Source organism: Panthera leo, chromosome B4 (assembly GCF_018350215.1).
Source record: "Panthera leo isolate Ple1 chromosome B4, P.leo_Ple1_pat1.1, whole genome shotgun sequence".
Taxonomy (NCBI): Eukaryota; Metazoa; Chordata; class Mammalia; order Carnivora; family Felidae; genus Panthera; species Panthera leo.
In genome coordinates this window covers 94,046,647-94,065,648 of record NC_056685.1, presented here as the reverse complement: position 1 = coordinate 94,065,648, position 19,002 = coordinate 94,046,647, and the positions used below count along the sequence as shown (strand labels likewise).

Genomic DNA, 19,002 nt, shown 5'->3' with positions numbered 1-19,002 from the left:
AATAATATAACTAGAATATTATTGTATATTACTATATTCTCTATGATACACTTTTCATCCCCATGATTTATCTTAATCCCCTTCACATTTTGCTGGAAGCCCACTCCCCTCCTCTCTAGCAACCACCAGTTTATTCTCCGTGTTTGAGTCTGTTTCTGTTTATTAATTTGTTTTTGTCGATTCCACGTTTAAGTGAAATCATACGATATTTGTCTTTCTCGGACTTATTTCATTTAGCATTATACTCTCTAGCTCCATCCAAGTTGTTGCAAATAGCAAGATTTCATTCTTTTTATGGCTGAGTAATGTATCATTATACCGTATCTTCTTTATCCATTTGTCTACCGATGAACACTTAGGATGTATCTTGGCTACTGTAAATAATGCTGCAATAAACATAGGGGTGCATGTATCTTTTTGAATCGGTGTTTTCATTTATGTTGGGTAAACACCCAGCAGTGGTGGCATTACCGAACTGAATGATATTCTATTTTTCATTTTTTGAGGTACCTCTCTACATTGTTTTTCATAGTGGCTCCAATTCACATTCCCACCAAGAGTACATGAGGTTTTCCTTTCTCCACATCCACGTCAACACTCATGATTTCTTGTCTTTTTGATACTAGCCATTCTGCCCGCTGTAAAGTGCTTACTGTGGTTTTGATTTGCATTTTCCCGACGATTAGTGACATTGAACACCTTTTCATGCGTCTATGCTTATGGCTTCTTTTGGAAAAATGTCTATTTTGGATGTGTGCCCATTTTTAATCAGATTATTAGCTTTTTAGTGCTGAGTTGTAGGAGTTCTTTATATATTTCAAGTTTGGTATTAGTCACCCTAGTATTTTTAAGTTTCTTCAATTATTTCTATTACTATTGGTTTTCTTACTAAGTTTTGAACTCAAATTTTAGCACTATATATCACCTATCTCTATCCTTAATAATGCTTTTATTTTAATGTGTGTTTTGTTGGATAATAGCATAACCACACTAGCTTTCTTTTAGTATTTTCCTATCTTTTTTCCATGCTTTTATTTCAACCTTTCCATGTCCTTATGCTTTGTGTATAAATATATTATTTCCCTACCACTCTATTCACTTCTTTAGTTGGTCTTTTTTTCTTTTTTCTTTCCTATTTAATTAGTATGTTTCTCTTCCTTCTAACAAGATAGGAACTTTACCCTCAAGATCTCTGGTTTCCTCTCACTCCCACTATATTGATGCTGTAAAGAATTTTAATTCTACATTGTTATGCATATACTTTATTTTCTTTAGCCTTACTTTTTATTCTTTTAAAGTCATCAACAAACCTCATAAGTATCTCTTTTTATCACCCAAATCTCTTGTAGCATCCCTTGGATTTGTTTATCTTCATCCTTAGGTACTTTTTCCAAAAGTTTTTTTTTTTTTTCTTTTTTTAAGTGCTTTTAACTTTCATCTTTGTGTGAAAAATTTTCTGAAGTTTTGAAAGTCTGAGAACATGTTTATTATGCCTTCACATTTGAGTAACTATTTATCAGGACAGAAAATTCTAGTTTCAAAGATCTTTTCATGCTCAATTTCAGATTCTTGAACTGGGCAGGGTAGTGATGGTTTCTACCAGTCCATACCATTCCATACTCAAATATCCTTTTGTCTGTAGAGTCCCATCCATTTTGGTGACTGAATCTTCCATAGGTAAGGTTGACCAAGTCTTTGAAGACAGGATTGAAAACAAGGTCATCTTCAGATCGTATTTGTAAAAATACAATCAACTGCTGTAGAGGGCAATGTGGCAAAGCAGATCAAATATTTTAAAATATACATACACCTTGGCCCAACAATTTTACATCTAAGCATCTACATGAAGGAAACAACCCAACAATGTGCAAAGAAGTATGCATAAAGATACTGATCACAGCATTATGATGCAAAAAATAATTTAAAACCTAATTTGCAAACAAGTTATATGAACTTCCTATAGTCAAACCATGTAGTAATTAAGAGGTGCAGAAAAAATATTTAAGTTAAAAAAGTAAGTCTAAGGGGTGCCTGGGTCGCTCAGTCAGTTGAGCATCCGACTTCAGCTCAGGTCACGATCTCACAGTTCGTGAGTTCAAGCCCTGCATCGGGCTCTGTGCTGACAGCTCAGAGCCTGGAGCCTGCTTCGGATTCTGTGTCTCCCTCTCTATCTGCCCCTTCCCAGCTCATGCTCTGTCTCTCTCTGTCTCTCAAACGTGAATAAACATTAAAAAAAAAAAAAAAAAAAAAAAAGTAAGTCTAGAGGGGGCACCTGGGTGGCTCAGTTAAGTGTCTGACTTCAACTCAGGTCATGATCTCATGGTCCATGAGTTCAAGCTCCGCGTCCGGCTCTGTGCTGTCAGTTCAAAGCCTGGAGCTTGCTTCAGATTCTCTGTCTCCCTCTCTCTCTGCCCCTCCCCCAATCACGCTCTGTCTCTATCAAAAAATAAATAAATGTTAGAAAAAAATTTTTTTTAAAAGGTAAGTCTAGGGGCACCTGGGTGGCTCATTCAGTTAAGCATGTGACTCCTGATTTCCGCTCAGGTCAGGAATTCAGTTTGTGAGTTAAAGCCCTACATCGGGCTCTGTGCTGACAGCACGGAGTCTGCTTGGGATTCTCTCCCTCTCTCCCAAAATAAATAAATACACATTTAAAAAAAACATTAAAAAAAAAGGAAGTCTTTTTGTTTCAGAAATATGCATATGCAGGGAGAAAACATCTGAAAGCCAAAAAGCTATTCTTCAGAAATACTAACAGTAGCTTTCTCTAGATGGATATAGTGAAGTGGTTTTTTTTTCTTTCTTTCTTTAAATAAAATCCTTCTTTGAGGCTCAATATACAAAACAGACAAAAATAGAGTCATTCTTGTGGGGGTATAGAGATGATCCTGTCCACTCAGCCTTCTTCTTGTCACAGGCTGCTGTGCAGTTTGAAAGCTACAATTCAATACATTCAGCTTACCCTACATACCATGTCAGAGCTAGAAGAGAAAGCAAAAACATATTCAATCCAACATTTATGTACTTATTTATTTAGCTTTTATTTTTGTTTTTTGGGCAACTATAAATTACAATCACTAGTACACCTGTAATTCTCTATAGTGTGTTCAACTAAAGAGTAAGCAAACACAGCATAGGTCAATTTAAAAGAAATCACAGTACTTCTTAGTGTAATCTGCAAAAGAGGGAAAAAGTCTTGGGCCCACTCCTTGGTAATAAATATCAAGTAACCATAAAAATATTCAGCCATTTTCCAGGTATTCAGGGAGGTTCATGCATGGTCCCAGGCAGAGAGCATCAGAGTTCCTCTTTGAAATATCCCAGCTTTGCCAATGACATCTCTTTTCTCAACTGCATAACTTCCCAAAACATCTGATCAACTATACAAATAGAAAAGGAGACACATAAATCATAAATTACCATCCTCATTATTTTTTAACTGTTTCACTGAGAATTTAACATTAGCTGAAATGCCAATTGGGCATTTCTGAATGACGTACCAAATGCCTCAACATTTTATTGCTATTTCAACAGAAACTTTTTCGTGTTATTTGTGAGCATCCCACTTTTATCACAACTGTTTGTTAGATACATCGATGACCACGTTAGCCCAACAGAAGGCAGACACTTTCAGGGTCCTGAATAAATGGCAATCCTAGCACCTTCATAAGTAATTACACTCAGTCCTCAATTATTCTAACTCATGGATCTTCTTGCTCTAGTTTGCTACATCTTGGCCATTCCACTGTTTATTAACACCAACAGAGAGTAAAACAGGAGAAAAAGGAAAACAAAAGACAGTCCAGAAAACTCAGTAACAGTCTTTGTAATAATAAGAAAGGTTTTGTATATGGCTCAAATTAGAAATAAAAATAAATGCAAAGGTTGATCTGTAAATTTCAATTATCTCTACTTTGGCAAGCCACTTCTGTAACTTGAAAAAAGTGGCTTTGTATTTCAGACAAAAGGTCTCCCTCTGACAGACACATCATCCGATTGGATTGATTTAGATCAGTGGTTCTCAGCTAGGGGAGATTTTGTCCTAAAGGGTACATCTGACAATGTCTGGATACATTTTTCATTACTGGCTTCTACTGAGTAAGGCTCAGCGATGGTGTTAAACATCCTACAATGCACAATATAGCCCCCACAACAAAGAACTATTCAGCTCAAAATATTCATAGTACCAAGCCTCAGAAACCCTGCTTTAGATTTAGCTACCCTAAATCTTTTTTGGCAAAAGGCACAATTAACAGATTTTAAAATTAATGATAGTTATTTGCTATAAACTCGCACAGTATATGATGTGTACCAAGTACTATGAAGTGGAAAAGTAACAGAAACCAGAGAAGAGACCACTCCTATCACCATCACCCCCACTACCACCCATGACAATTTCTTACTATTTTCATAAAGGAAATTATCTTTCATCTTCCCCAGAAAACCTTTTTTTTTTTTATTTTAACGAGAAAAAAACACGCTTGACAATTTAACTTAACATAAATCATCTGTTCTGTGGCTTAAATCCTATGATCTACCAACAGGTATTCAAAAATATTTCAATTTTATGAAAAGTCATAAAAAGTACTGTACAGTTTAAAGACTTTGCTGCTCAGGTTGAAATTAAACATTAATGAGAGGTTTCACCCTCATTCTTTTAGGCATTAAAATCTAATTATATGGGATCTTAATCAATATGTCTCTTCTCAACATACCAGAGCTTTAGAAATACTAAACTAAGTTTTTATCAGCATAACTAACTTTTCCACAGAATTAAGAGTCACTGGTTTACATGACCGAAAGATAATACGTTTCTTCCAGTTTTTAAATATAAAAGTATTTTCAGTGCCTAAAAAAAATATGAGTAGGAAATTCCCCTAACATCAAATACAAAATGGGTATGGACTCATCCCTAGCTTAGTATTTGCTATTTGTTTTAAAATAATCACATGTACTCAAGAAACACTGCTTTAGAGCAGTTGGGCCTTATTCATTTTTATGCCTGGCATTTAAGACATTTGGCTACAGAATCATCAGTAATCATGAAAGACTGTATTAAAAGTATTAAAACACTTGCATCATGTTGGCTCTCCTGAATATATCATCTACATGTTTCTGCTGATTCAGAATACAGTAATCTTTATCCCATTCAGAACTATCTTCATGACTGCTTTATTAATTCATACATAAAAGTAGGAAATATACAAAAAAATTATTGTTAGATCCTCATGGTTTCTACCAATTAAAATAAATCTGACCATGTCTAGAGCTTGAATAATAAAAATGAATTTATTATTGAATTGAATAATAAAAATGAATATTTTTATTTCTTAGGAGTAAATTCAATGAGCTAATTACTAGTCCCCTCACATTTACCATCTGGTTTATCATATATCTCTTAAGAGTTATAACTGATCCTGCTTAAAACTCAAAATTGGAGTAAAATGAGGCAAATACAATGATTGAATCATTTTAAGAGACATCAGTTCCCAAATTCTCCACACATTAGAACTGTAAGAGCTTCAATATAAATGCACCAATAATAAAACTTGAGCATTACTACTACGTTCTATACTTTTTGCTGAAGTCTTATGTAAACATTTTATAACCAGTTAAGAACACTCACCATCCTGCTGTTTCACGAGCCCCTGCTGAATATATCGAATGTATGTAAAAAAGTTACATACAGAGGTGATCTAGGCCAAAAGGAAAAAAAAGTCATTAGTCAAATGTCATATCAAAGCGAGCTTTATTAAAATTCATGGTTAAGTTACTTACCCTGTATCTGCAAAAGGGAGAAATATAGTAATAGTTGCTTGAGTCCCCTAATTTAATTCTGTGTTTACAGGACTTACTCTGGCCAGTTAGAGCACATTTTCTGTAAAATAATGACAAATTTTAGTTTGTTGTTTTTTTAATTAAAAACATTTTGCTCCTACCTTCTGTACAAGTTTTACATTTGCTAAGACAACAAATATTTCAGACCTACTGTGTATCAGGCACTGTTCTAGATGCTGGGCTATCATGATGAAAATGACAAAGACCCTGCCCCCTTGGGGCCTACATTCTAACAAGTTCAACAACAGAACATTCACCATGGTTTTCGAACAGAAACTAAATGTTTCAAATATATGTCCTATCCTGAAGCAAATTTACAAATGAGTAACCAGCCACAGGGCAGTTCTGAGTTTCCCATCAGGACTTCAACTACTTCCTCAGTTTCAAAAAAACCTGATGATGAGTGTTCAAGTCTCAAAACATGTTACTAAAACAGCTTGCAGGATAAGTTTCTAGATGTGGTACTTTTCGGTGGGTCTGGTTGAAGTATGTGCATTTAATGTGGCTCCAGGCCTGAGAAATACAGAGGAACAGGCCACCTTACAAAAATATTGACCCTCAATAATTACACAAAGTGCACTATATTCAGACATACCATCCTTTCTGTTTGCATACCATGGACTCTTAAGATTTGGTATGAAGGCTTTCCGGTTGCAATGAGGCTGTATGTCTCTCGAGGATGGGGACTGTACCTTATTTATCTTTAAATGCCAGGCACCAAGCATGTGCCTGGCATACAGCAGACATTCAATAATTGCTGGCTAAGTGATGAGCCCCTGGTCACTGTACAGCTCAATACAATGATGTTGGCTTGTCTGCCAGAGCAGACCTACAGCAGCCCAGCTGGTACCCTCCGAAGCAAGCACCATGGCTGAACACAACTACCACTCCCTCTCAAGGCAAAATGAATATAGTTGTAACTAAGATAAAGTGGCCAACATTTTAAATGACATTATAAATTATATAATAAAGAAAACTACGTTACACGAACATTAAATTTCAGCTATACTTGTAAGAAATATGATACAAATGCACCTCCATATTAAGAAAACAAATGGAGAATGTGTACTTAAAATAGGATAATTTTGGAGATGGCCATTCCACCCACAAAAGAATTCTCATCTTTTCAGAGAAAGTTTGCCTCATTGCTCCTTTCTTAGAAAATTCCATGGGGTGCCTAGGAGGCTTAGTCAGTTAAACTGTCCGACTTCAGTTCAGGTCATGATCTCATGGTTTGTGGGTTCGAGCCCCACACTGGGCTCTGTGCTGACAGCTCGGAGCCTGGAGCTGCTTCAGATTGTGTCTCCCTCTCTCTCTGTCCCTCCCCTGCTCACACTCTGTCCTGCCTCTCTCAAAAATAAACATTAAAAAAAATTTTTTTACTAAAAAAAAAGAAATTTCCTTTAATGATCTCTAAAAAGAAATTAAAAATACTAATTACTAGCTTGGGAAGGATAGAAGATCAAGAAATTTCAGGCACAAGTGTCAAGAATCCTTGGAACCGCCAAAGGGGTAATTTACACAAGAAGGAAAAGTTGCACTGAACTGATAAAAGTCAATTGATACACTACTCTTCCAGAAACAGACATACACCTGTTTGTCAAGTACTTTGTTTGATTTTGAAAGTGCTTTGCTAAAGTGGTTTCAAGTATCAACTTTTGAAATAATGACAGTGTTTATCTCGTTTATAAAGCCACCTGTGAACTGTCACAGCCAATACATTTTCATTTGAGGTAGGATCCAATGCCAAGTCTTCTGACCTCCAAGTGCATTTTGTCAGGCTGCTACAGAACCTTGGTAGTCTGAACAGCTCTAGTCCCCAGATTTCAAACCCACACCTGCCATTTTCACTTGGGGAGGTCAACATGTCTATATGGAAACCTGGCGCATCTCTAGCTCTTCTTTTCCCAGCCCCCACCTGAATCTCTTCCCTCCAAAATGCTCTTCAGATTTGTCACATCTTTCCCATCTACACACTCACCATTCTCTGATTTTTCCAGGCCTCCAATCACATGTACTTTTCTTTACTCAAATTCTACCCATGCTTCGAAAACCCAGATCAAATCTCCCTGCCTCCAGTAACAGCCCCTCATCACCATCAGAAGACTGGTCTTGGCTTTCTCAACGTTCCTACAGCATGTGCCATTTACTTAGTGATTACCTTCACTTCACTACCTAGTCCAGGAGAGCCCTGGCTGGGGCCATACTGCACACTTCACAGAAGAGAGTATCTTCCTTAAGTTTTGTCACACGACATGCACTCCCAAACACCTGACATCTAACCCCACTGCCACAAGCACAATATCCCTAAACTATGTAAAGTGTTCCCTAAACCTGACATCTATAATTATTTTACCAAAACACTACATCAATTCGCTCTGATATGCTCATTTGTCATCATATGATATTTGCACATGTATAATATGTGTTCTATATAACGCAAGTAGAAATTTAAATTCTGTAATAAAAACTGCTATATGTTACATTTAAAATAAGGTACACATAGACCTCCAAAGCACAAAAACTGTTATAATTGATCAAGATAAAAACACTTGGGTGTTTGTTGAAAGAGTAGAATTTAGAAATGTAAATTTAGAGATTCAGAGGTCGCTGTGCTACCAGCACATGGGAGCATAAAACAGGACACAATGCTAGGTGGATGTGTGGCTCGCAGAGCAAATACTTGACTAGGCACTCCCCACAAACAACTATCTGAATACTAACATTGTGTGATCCTGTTAAAAATGGCAATGTGCAGCGGCACCTGGGTGGCTCGGTTGGTTAAGTGTCTGACTTCGGCTCAGGTCATGATCTCACGGCTTGTGAGTTCGAGTCCTGCATCGGGCTCTGTGCCGACAGCTCAGAGCCTAGAGCCTCCTTCAGATTCTGTGTCTCCTTCTCTCTCTGCCCCTCCTTCTCTCTCTCCCGCCCTCTCCCTCTCTCTCAAAAATAAATAAACATTAAAAAAAATTTAAGAACGGCAATATGCACAACAGGAAATGAGAAGAAGCACACAACTCCTACAGCAGGCTTTAACACAGACCTACTGGTTAATCTCAAAAAGCCCTTTCCTCCTCTGCCTTCAAAATGACTCAGACAGGAGTCAATTACTGCTTTCTAGGAGCTTTCTCAGGCTTTCCAGTCACATATATACATCGTTCTGAACCACCAAGTAAGCAGCTTCCTCCAAATCTTTTCCAAGTCACTTTGCAAACATCTATGCCAAAGGTTCTAGGTACCACTGGTTTCAGTCTTTCCTCCTCCTAGGACTGGACAGAAAAAAGCCTGCTCCACTATGAAATGTGGGAGTCTTACCTCTGAAGGTATATAATTGCCAAGTAGCTCTCATGTAAGACAGAACCGATTATTTACCAAAGTGAGAATCCTTTACACGATAGCATGAAACGGGAGGACTATTCAAGTCTTTCTGGTGTCCTGCTTTCATGCTTGATAAGACCTGGGCTAATTCACTGTCTTTCCAAACTATTTTTAACGGCAACGTTAGGAAGAAATATTCTACACCAAAACCTACTACACACAGCTATTTGTATATGTATAACAGACAAATATTCTGCTTATGACCCACTAAACTGATTTTATGATCAGTTAATGAGTCACAACAGATGGTTTAAAAAAATGTTTCTAACACCTAAGCTAACATATATGTATACTTTTGAATTAAAAGGGCTCTCCCTTTGATGCTACATTTGAAATGCTACAGCTTGCACTGAGGATTTGTCTTTAGCTGCACAAAATAGAAAACTAACAAGAAATTTAACCATTTAAAAGTAGGAAAACGAAATATTTGCAAATGTAACATTTTTAAAACTCAGTGTTTTCTACAAGACACAGTTCTAAAAACATACTTTGGTCCTCCACATTCGACTGCAGAAGCTTTCACAAATCGAATAGGTTGTAATCCCACTGGTTCAATGCTTAGAGTATTGTTTTCCACAGCCTCCAGAACGGCTGAAGCCAACTTTAAAAAAACAGAAAGTATCAGAAGCTATGCTGACATAAAAATATTAAAATTGTATTCTATAATAAACTAATCTTTAAAATTATTCTTTCCCCAAGCTCTACTGTAAGCTTAGTCTTAGCCAATGAAAAAGAAAGAAACTATACAATCTTGGTTTGAGTATTTTTACAACTCAAATATTATTATGAAAGGCAGGCAATTCAGTCATAGCTAAGTAACTTACCTCATTATCTGGAAGAGAACTGAAAGCATTAATTCCAATCTCTGTCCATCTCTTACCCACAATTAGCATCCACTATTAACACCACTTCAAGATGAATACCCTAATGCCTCATTTTGCTAAATTTATGCATATTTTTGAATACTAGTCATTCATAACACAGCAATATATACTAATTACAGCTATGTATTTTCTGAACTTGTACTTATGTGCACAAAAGAACTAGCTGAATTATCAAATATTAAATGCCCAGATGGAGATGGTAGCAACTGATCAACAACAGCTGAAACCAGCACATTGCTTCAGTCTGGCAAGATTACTAATACGGAATGGCCTACCTAGAAACAGACACAGAGACACAGTGAGTAACATATCTACATATCAAAAGTGTTTTACTGTTCATTTTAACTTCTCCTGACAAGTAAGGTTATAATTAAATCCTCTGAAGACTTAACATAAGACTCTTAGGATTACATTTCTTAGACACTGATTGACAGGATATTTATACACAAACCTTCCATATGTACAAATTAAAACTGTGACCTGACATTGGTATAGTACCCTACATTTTAAAAAAGTTTTTGTATGTACTTAATTTGCTTCATTTTAACCTCTTAACAACCCTGTGACATAGGCAAGGAAGGCATTTTTTTCCATTTTAAAGATGAAGAAACTATGATTTTTTTTTATCATATATACATAAACCTAATAAACACCTCAGAGTATAGAGAACTTCCCTTACCCTGAGTGTTGGGCTAAGTAACAATCAAGAACTAAGCCCTACCCCCAGTGCACATTTAATACTTCACTCCAGTGTAACTAACACTTCACTCTATGAATGATCCTCTGCTCAAATAAGCAAAGATGTTCAGCAACTGAATGCCAAGAAATTATCATGATCTTAATATGGAATAAAGAAAATGGTAAATCACAACATGTTCGAATAATTTATTTACATAATAGAAAACATACAGCATGATTTAGCAAAAGGTACAGGAACCACTCTAATGCATTCCTATTAAAATAAAAAAAAATTACCTCACTTTTTGAGAATGTTAAACATGGAAAGATATCTTCCTGATAAATTTTGTCTAAGAAAGGACACGATCTATCCATTGTGGGATCATCCTTCCAAGATCTGAATTCATTATACAGAGATAAGTCAGCCTGACAAACCAAAAACAAAAAAAAAACAAAAAAAACCCATAAAATAATCTTTTTAAAGGTACAAAACATAAAATCACTTTATAAAACTAAAACCTAATTTAAACATTACTGAAAAAGAAATCCTACTCATTTAAAATAATGAACTGAACCATTCTTGATTAGTTGCAATACATGGTACCAACTTTCTTTAAAAAATTCAAGCTCTCAAATCCAAATGAGCCCTTTTCAACGGACCCACTATGGTGTCCAATGATGCTACCATTATCTCCACCCCACCCCTCAAAAGTGCTGGAGTTCCTCTTAAGACAATGTGCACACTGCTCTGAATATAAAACAAATGAGAAGTCTTTTCTGAAAATAATCCAAAAGTAATCTGGAGCGAAGTTAATTAAATAAAGTGTTTGACTAAATGGAGACTAAGTTGTGAAACCTAGTTTGGGTCAAAGGGGACACTAACTGTTCTGCTATCACCTGAAGGCACTTTCAAAAGAATTCTGAAAATGTTTCTTGTATAAGCAGCAGGTTTAAAAGCAGCATATATGTACCCTCCTAAATTGACTATCGTAAAACGTAACATTTATTAAGGCGTATTTTGCCACAGCAACATCAATGACTACTGTCTGAATTATCAACAATAATCCAGGCTGGCACCTGCCTCCCGATTCACTCTTCAGTTGTCCTTCGTTCCCCCTCCTCTCTTTAATGAACTGTTCCCCAAGTATTCTTCCCTCCAGATGCCCTCTACTCAGCTCAATACCACCTGTCACATACAGAGCCACACCTGCCCCTGGCTGCCCACTCAAGGTAGTGCCCCTCATCCAGCTCTAAGCCACTCTTGTCCAGAAGCACTGGACATGCCACAAACGACACACTGACTACAGCTCTGGCCTCTAGGACAGCTTAATCACATGTGCAGGTGGTTTCCATGGAAGTAATGAAAGGCTGAGTCTGAAATCCAAGCTTCCCCACAGACTTTCTTTTAAGGTATATAACAATACTTACATTTCCAAATTCATTTTCTTTGTAAAGTCTACCCTTTAATGGACATAAACCCCAAAGCAGGTTAAGTGGTATTCTAAGGAAAGATTCTAGTTTAAAGGCAGTAACTTAAACTATTAAGAGCTGACCCTGTGCGAGGAACTACGGTAAGCACTTCCTAAACACTTAATCCTCACAGCTGTGCGAGACAGACATTCTGCTCTTCACTGTTTTAGAGAAGGAAACTAGGGCTTAGAGAAAAAAGTAACTTGCCTAAGGTTACAGATCAAAAAACCAGTACAAGTTCAGATTCGTGTCTAAGTGACTTGACTGCAAAGTCTTGCATAATGTGTGTGCGTACACGCACGCACGTGTGCTTTTAAGTGCTTTCAGCAGATACGCTGCAAATATCGTGACTACCTGTCACTTTTTTTTACAGAAACGTGGGCATGTTTCACTTTCTCTCCAACTGTTTTACCTTCTTCTAAGGCTTACACAGGTCAACTTTGTGTGTTTCCTTTGTCCAATAAAACTTTTTGAGGGGCGCCTGAGTGGCTCAGTCAGTTAAGTGTCTTGATTTTGGCTCAGGTCATGATTTCACCTTTAGTGAGTTAGTAAGTTCGAGCCCTACGTTAGCTCCAAGCCCACTTGGGATTCTCTGTTTCCTTCTCTCTCTGTCCCTCCCCTACTCATGTGCTCTCATTCGTTCATTCTCTCTTAAAAATAAATAAGTAAACATTAAAAAAAAAACCTTTTTGATAAGTTTTCACAAAACATTAGAATACCGAATATATCTACAAACCAAAAAGTTGTATGTTACCTATTCACATTTTAAGAGTTCATAAACTAAGAACTTTAAAACGTTCCATGAGAAAACATTTAAATTTCGTTAGTGTAAACAATGGAAAACAAGGTATATAATCACACACACTGAGAAATTGCAGCAAAAATGCAAGTTGTACCAAGCAATTAAAAATGTTAATTAAATTCAAAGAAATTAAGGTTATAACTTAAAAAAGTTTCTTAAGTATTTCACGAACATGGATTTTAGATTCTGTCACATTCAGATCTGGCCACATATTGACCTTCTCTCTCACTAGCATCCTTTTTATTAGTAAGTAAACAAATGCAATTCAATTAAAGTAAGTAACAACCCTGGTTATTCAATTTAATAAACTCCTGGCTTCCATGCAAAAACTTAACCAAATGAGCAAATACAACTTCTTAAAGATTAATGATGAACCTGAATAAAACAATGTAAAACAGAGCTCTAAAAAAGTGGGGGGAGGGATGGCTTAGTTCTATTTTTTGTTGCTTAATTATCTGAATTAACTCTAAGACTCAGTGAAAGAATACAAAACTCTACCTCTCCTAGAATTTAAGTAAAAACAATGTTCTGTTCAAGAAAATCACCTTATTTTCACACATTTCTTACATTCATATTTTGTTAGAGCATCCTACCAACAAATTCTGACCAGCCAGATCATTAAAGCCACCCACTCTCCTTTACATAACACAAGACAGTTTGCTCCCTAAATGAAATAGCAAGATGAAGAAACTTACCAAGTTTCTAGCAGGTACTCCAAGGTCAGCCAAGTAGAGAATGGAACTGGAGATTCCCTGAAAGCAGCCAGCTCTAGATAAAGCCTCCCCCATCTTAATATTGCATATTCTGTACTACAAGTTTTGCTGGCAAAAATCATAACTGACACGTCAGTGATGAGAATTACTAAGTATCAAGAGAGTCAGAGGGGACAGTCCTTGACGCGTTACCTCTTTGCAGTCTTTTACAATTGGCTGTATCACACTGAGGTCCTGATGACTGCCGCTCATAGCGCTGCTTGTACTTTTATTTCTTGTATGCCCCCTTTTAAAAGGTGTCTTTCCACCTGGCAGAGGCTCTTGTGTGGGTGATGTTGGAGAACTGGACAACACGAGTGTCTTCAATGCGGCTACTTCAGCTTGAAGTACATCAATCTTGAAAAGAAATCAACATAGTCCCATACACTAAGTTTTATGACAGATTCAGCTGAATGTCAGCAATTTGATCAAAACACTTTCCTTTCAAAGATGAATATAAGTTTAATTGGTATTTGTTGTGGACTAACAAAAAGAAAGTAAAACCAAGTTTTTTCATGTTTCTTACAGTTCAGATTCAGCTGCTATTCACAATGTTAAAGGAAATTTTTCAAATTATCAAAATGTCTAACACAAACTTCATGTGAATTTTGAAAATCTCCAAATAGAATAGTTTATGATTAGTTGCGGTTCATTCCTAAAATAATAAAATAACAGTTTGGTGGGGTTTTTTTCAGTGAATTAAGAAAAATATTAACTTTAAAATGTGATTGTCTAGTCCTTTTGAGAATACATGTGATTCACAAGACTTTAAATCCTTTGGTTCTAATATCAGTGAACCCCAACTGTTCACTATTAACCCTATCTGTGTAGTGGTTATTCCCTACTTTATAGTTTCCTGCAGTTTCCAAATCTTCTAAAATAAACACTAGTTTACAATAGGAACAAAAGCCAATCGATGTTAAAGTATCCTTAAAACAGTAATCACTGATTTCTTTGTACTTTTTTACTATGAAAGCAGCAAAAACTTACTTTTCCTTGTGCTTCCTTTAGCTGCTTTTCTGCTGTTGCCTGCTTAACATTTGCTTCTCTCACCATCTTATGAGCTTCCTGAAAAAGGTGAAATCTCAAATTTCGGAAACGTATCGAGCATTTGTTTTCAAAAATCTCTCAAAAAGTATCTACAACAGTAGCAAAAATGTACTACCAACTTTTAACCTGAAAATGAAGTATTCCATGTCAATTTCTGAAATAACAACAGTCGTCTGACAGAGAAACTAGTAGGAGTTAGGAATAGGTACCTTCTTTTAGTACCAGTATCACTGAGGTAGCCAAGTTCAATCCTCCTGGTGAATGCTTGTGTAAAAAGACTATGTGAAACAATAAACATCCCACATGTCAAACCCAAATTCTCAGTGGTTAGGTTTCTGTAACTTGGGTCACAATATGCATACTCATATTATTAGTCATAGCAAAGATATACTGAAGGGACAGGTAAAAATATTAATACATCAATAATGCTGCAGTTTGTAGGAATGACAGCTGAAAAGCCTTAGGGCTTCCAATGAAAACATTCACAAAATGATATTAAGTGACAATTCTGTGCAGAGTTAATCTAAAAGGACAAATCAGAGATTAGCCTTTAGTAAGGTCTTAATTTTTTGTACAATAACTATGAAACTCTGGGTATTTAATTCCTTTTTCCTTTCTTATATTTATTCATCAAACATTTACTCATGACACCTTTTTGTGAGGTATTATTCCACGTGCTAATAACGTACTGGGAAAAGAGACGGGTCCTTGTCTCTTAAGGAGCTTACATTCAGTTTACATTGTAATAATCAAATAAAATGTCCAAGGAAGAATTCTGGCTCTTATTCTAAGTGCAATATGAAGCCTTATGATCTTTTAGAGGAAGACAGTCACTGATCTTTATTTTTAAAAAATTACTCTGCTGTATGGAATAATCCCATAAAGGATTAAGGACGGACTGGAACAGTACATAGGGTGCTTGAGATAATCCCCTGGGATTTAAGAACACATATGTTAGAACTACATTTTGCAGTTTATGAGAAGGATGAAAGAGAGAGAGAGAGAGAGAGAGAGAGAGAGAGAGAGAGAGGAAGGAAGGAAAGGAGGAAGGAAGCAAGGAAGGAAATCAGCTTCAAAGACATTTAATACATGTTTGACAATAGCATCCTTACTAAGTCTGTCAACTTTTCAGTGGATGAGTAGACATTCTCCACATCAGAGTTGACAGCAGCATGCCCATTTGTTCATTTGCTTTTCCAGTGCTGTAGTGAACTGCAGTTTGTTTACATGCCCATAATATGAATTTACAGATCACATTAGCTTAAATAAGAGATGCTTTACTATCAATGCTTTATAATGAAATGAGATGAACTGAAAATCTTCCAAGCACAATTACGCTGGTTATCTTGTAACAAAGTCCTTAAGAGCTGCCAATTTAATAATGAGGTATGCATTTTTCTTTTAAAAATAATAAACGTTCCAGATTTGCTGAATTCTTCTGACAAGTGGCTGTCAACAGATCTCTATTTGGAAGATATTTTCAAAATAATAAACATATCTCATCTGACCCTTCAGGATAAGTGACATTTTAACTATAAACGCAAAAGTAACTCATGTGAAGGAGAGATTATCTGTTTAAATGTTTGGAAATGCACTCTGCCTTCCTTAACAGCAGACTATGCAATTTGGACCAAACTTCACATGGAGAATAAACAGAAAAGCTGGACAAGGACAAAATTTTTTTAAATGTGTCTGAAGGCATCAGAGAACTAACAAAAGTAAAGAACTAGGGGACCAAGATCCAGGAGAAGATGTAAACCCAAAGAGAGCTGGAATTTGGGGTGCCTTTTCCCTTAGTGATATGAGGGATACAATAAAAGAGCGTCCCTGGGGTCCCAAATGGAAAGGTAAGAGAGCTAGAAGGAGGCAGAAGCAACAGCTAAAAAGATAACGTATAGGGTTTTGCAAGTTGACAAAAGACATCAAAAAGTAGATTCAAAACAAGTTGGAAAATTTTCTATCACTCTGCCATTCTGAAAGCTGAAAAAAATGCAAGTATCAGGTACACCAGGAGTCAGCAAACTTTTTCTGTAAAGGGTCACACAGTAAGCAGTTTGGGCTTTATGAGCCATACAGTCTCTGCTGTAATACTCAACCCTGCTACTGCAGTGTGAAAGCAGCCACAGACAACACGTGGACAGTGAACGTGGCCGTTTCAATAAACATTTATCAGCACTGAAGTCTGAATTTCAGGTTGCATGTCACAAAATACTCTCTTGATTCTTTTCCCTAACCACTCGAAAGTGTAAAAACCAATCTTGGCTCATAAGGCTGCACAAAAGTAAAGACAGGCTGTAGTTTGCAGACCTGATATAAACATTCATGTCTATACACTTCCAGAATTTGAAAACAGAATTTTTTTCCTATCTGGTTAGCAGTGATTCAAATGAAGGTGTTTTTACTCTTTCTTTAAAATAACGTTTAAACTCAACATTTGCTGATTAATTCACAAAGACATCGTTGGTATTAGAGAATACAAATTCACTAGAGAATATTCTAGAAAAACTTTCACATAACCAGGAATGGAACTGAAAATTCAGTATAATGATTTAATATAGAGAAAGATGTATTTCTTCCATTTGGATCCATGTATTTGTGAGTTATTAGCTGCATTACATTTAATTTAAAATATGAAATTTAGACCAGAACTTCATCTGAATCATAAATTAAGATTAAAATTCTCTAGAACAAGGTAACATATGCAAGTGTACTACTTTCACTAAAAAAATATATACATACGCACAACATATTTTAGTGAGAATAAAACATTTCTGTACTATTATAAAAAATAAGCATTTACGATTGAGTTGCTTTATAAACTGGTGTTTTATAATTTATATAACAATTTATATATATTAGTATATACATGTAATTTGTAAGTAAGTATATATGCTTTTAAAACAGTGCCTGTCACATAGGTAATTCTCAATATTACGTATCTTCATCATAATAAAGGTACATGCTCAAATTGTTCTTTTATAGATTGAGTACATGATCAAAAAATGTGGCATCTACTGGGCTAGGTAATAAATACTAATGGCTTGTAAAATACGGACAGTCTGAATATGAGAAAAAGGAGAGTCCTCAATGATGACTCCTTTTCTGTGGCTTCAGACGAAGAGAAGTCCCATTTATGATTTCCATAGTACTTAAAGTAAGGGTTGGGGTTATGAATTTGAATCCCAACATTGTTCCTTAACTTCTTATGCCTCATTTTCCTCACAGATAAAATGACAATAATTTTCATTATATGCCTCATGGCATTACAGAGAGAAAACTAGGCATATTATAGACATTTACTAAAAGTGGTTGACAAAATGTAAAAAAAAAAAAAAAAAAAAAAAAATCTTAAGGCTACCCCCTTTTTTTCTTTGTAAAGCATTATTTCAACTGATTTCATTCTATATTATCTCAAAATCTGAGATACTAGGTGGGAATACATCTATATAACTTTAGAGTTCTTATTTTTGATAGTTTTTTTAAGACACAACTTTGCTACAAAGTATATTATATTCAAGATGATTCATACACAACAAACTCCTAATTTGAAGTTACATGTTAAGTTTGCCAAAGTTGTACAAATTGTTTATTCAAAATAACATTTAATTCTTAAAAAAACTGTATGTACATATACCTAAAATGCAAGCAAAAAGCTTTTTCATAATACAGTGGTAAACTGAGATCATGAAGGCATAATTAAAAAGACCACAGAAAAATGTTTAGCACCTTTTCACAAAATTCATAAATAACTGGTTTGAAGACAATTCTCTTCATTACTGAAATCATCTTTAATTAATGTAACTTCTTTCCCAGAAAGAATACATAGTATCAAGGTTATTAGCCATTGTAGGATCAGGGATAGATCAGGGACCCAAAACCTTTTTTTGGTAAACTTTTTCATTCATTGCAAAACCAGCATTTGTGTTCCTTCACATCCCACTATGGAGAGGGAGAAGTTTCTCCTGTTTGTTCTCCTCCTACTTCATCTAATAGAATATACATACAAGTGCAAACAAGAGGAAATAAGCAAGGCTAAAATTATGGGCAGGCACATGAGAAATTTAACACATTTGCTTTCTTATCTAGTACCTATACATCATTATGAAATTTTTCTGGCCAGACAATACTGGATGAAAAAGTCTAAGGTTTC

General features: G+C 35.8%; 1 protein-coding gene across 6 annotated transcripts in view; it reads right to left on the bottom strand.

Annotated features, from left to right (window-relative positions):
• Positions 1-2,779: 2,779 nt before the first annotated feature.
• Positions 2,780-19,002, bottom strand: part of LOC122224822 (RAB3A interacting protein) — a 46,525-nt gene continuing 30,302 nt past the window's right edge. For 4 of the 6 annotated variants that reach the window (XM_042947156.1, XM_042947159.1, XM_042947154.1 and 1 more), the window contains 8 exons: positions 14,793-14,870; positions 13,956-14,159; positions 13,746-13,802; positions 11,076-11,204; positions 9,705-9,817; positions 5,779-5,878; positions 5,627-5,696; positions 2,780-3,380 (listed from right to left, as the gene is read on the bottom strand). In XM_042947156.1, the coding sequence (XP_042803090.1) occupies positions 3,298-3,380; positions 5,627-5,696; positions 5,779-5,878; positions 9,705-9,817; positions 11,076-11,204; positions 13,746-13,802; positions 13,956-14,159; positions 14,793-14,870 (834 nt within the window). In that variant the 3' untranslated portion in view covers positions 2,780-3,297. The remainder of the gene's footprint in view (positions 3,381-5,626; positions 5,697-5,778; positions 5,879-9,704; positions 9,818-11,075; positions 11,205-13,745; positions 13,803-13,955; positions 14,160-14,792; positions 14,871-19,002) is intronic. The other 2 variants (XM_042947157.1, XM_042947158.1) reach the window with 2 other exon arrangements.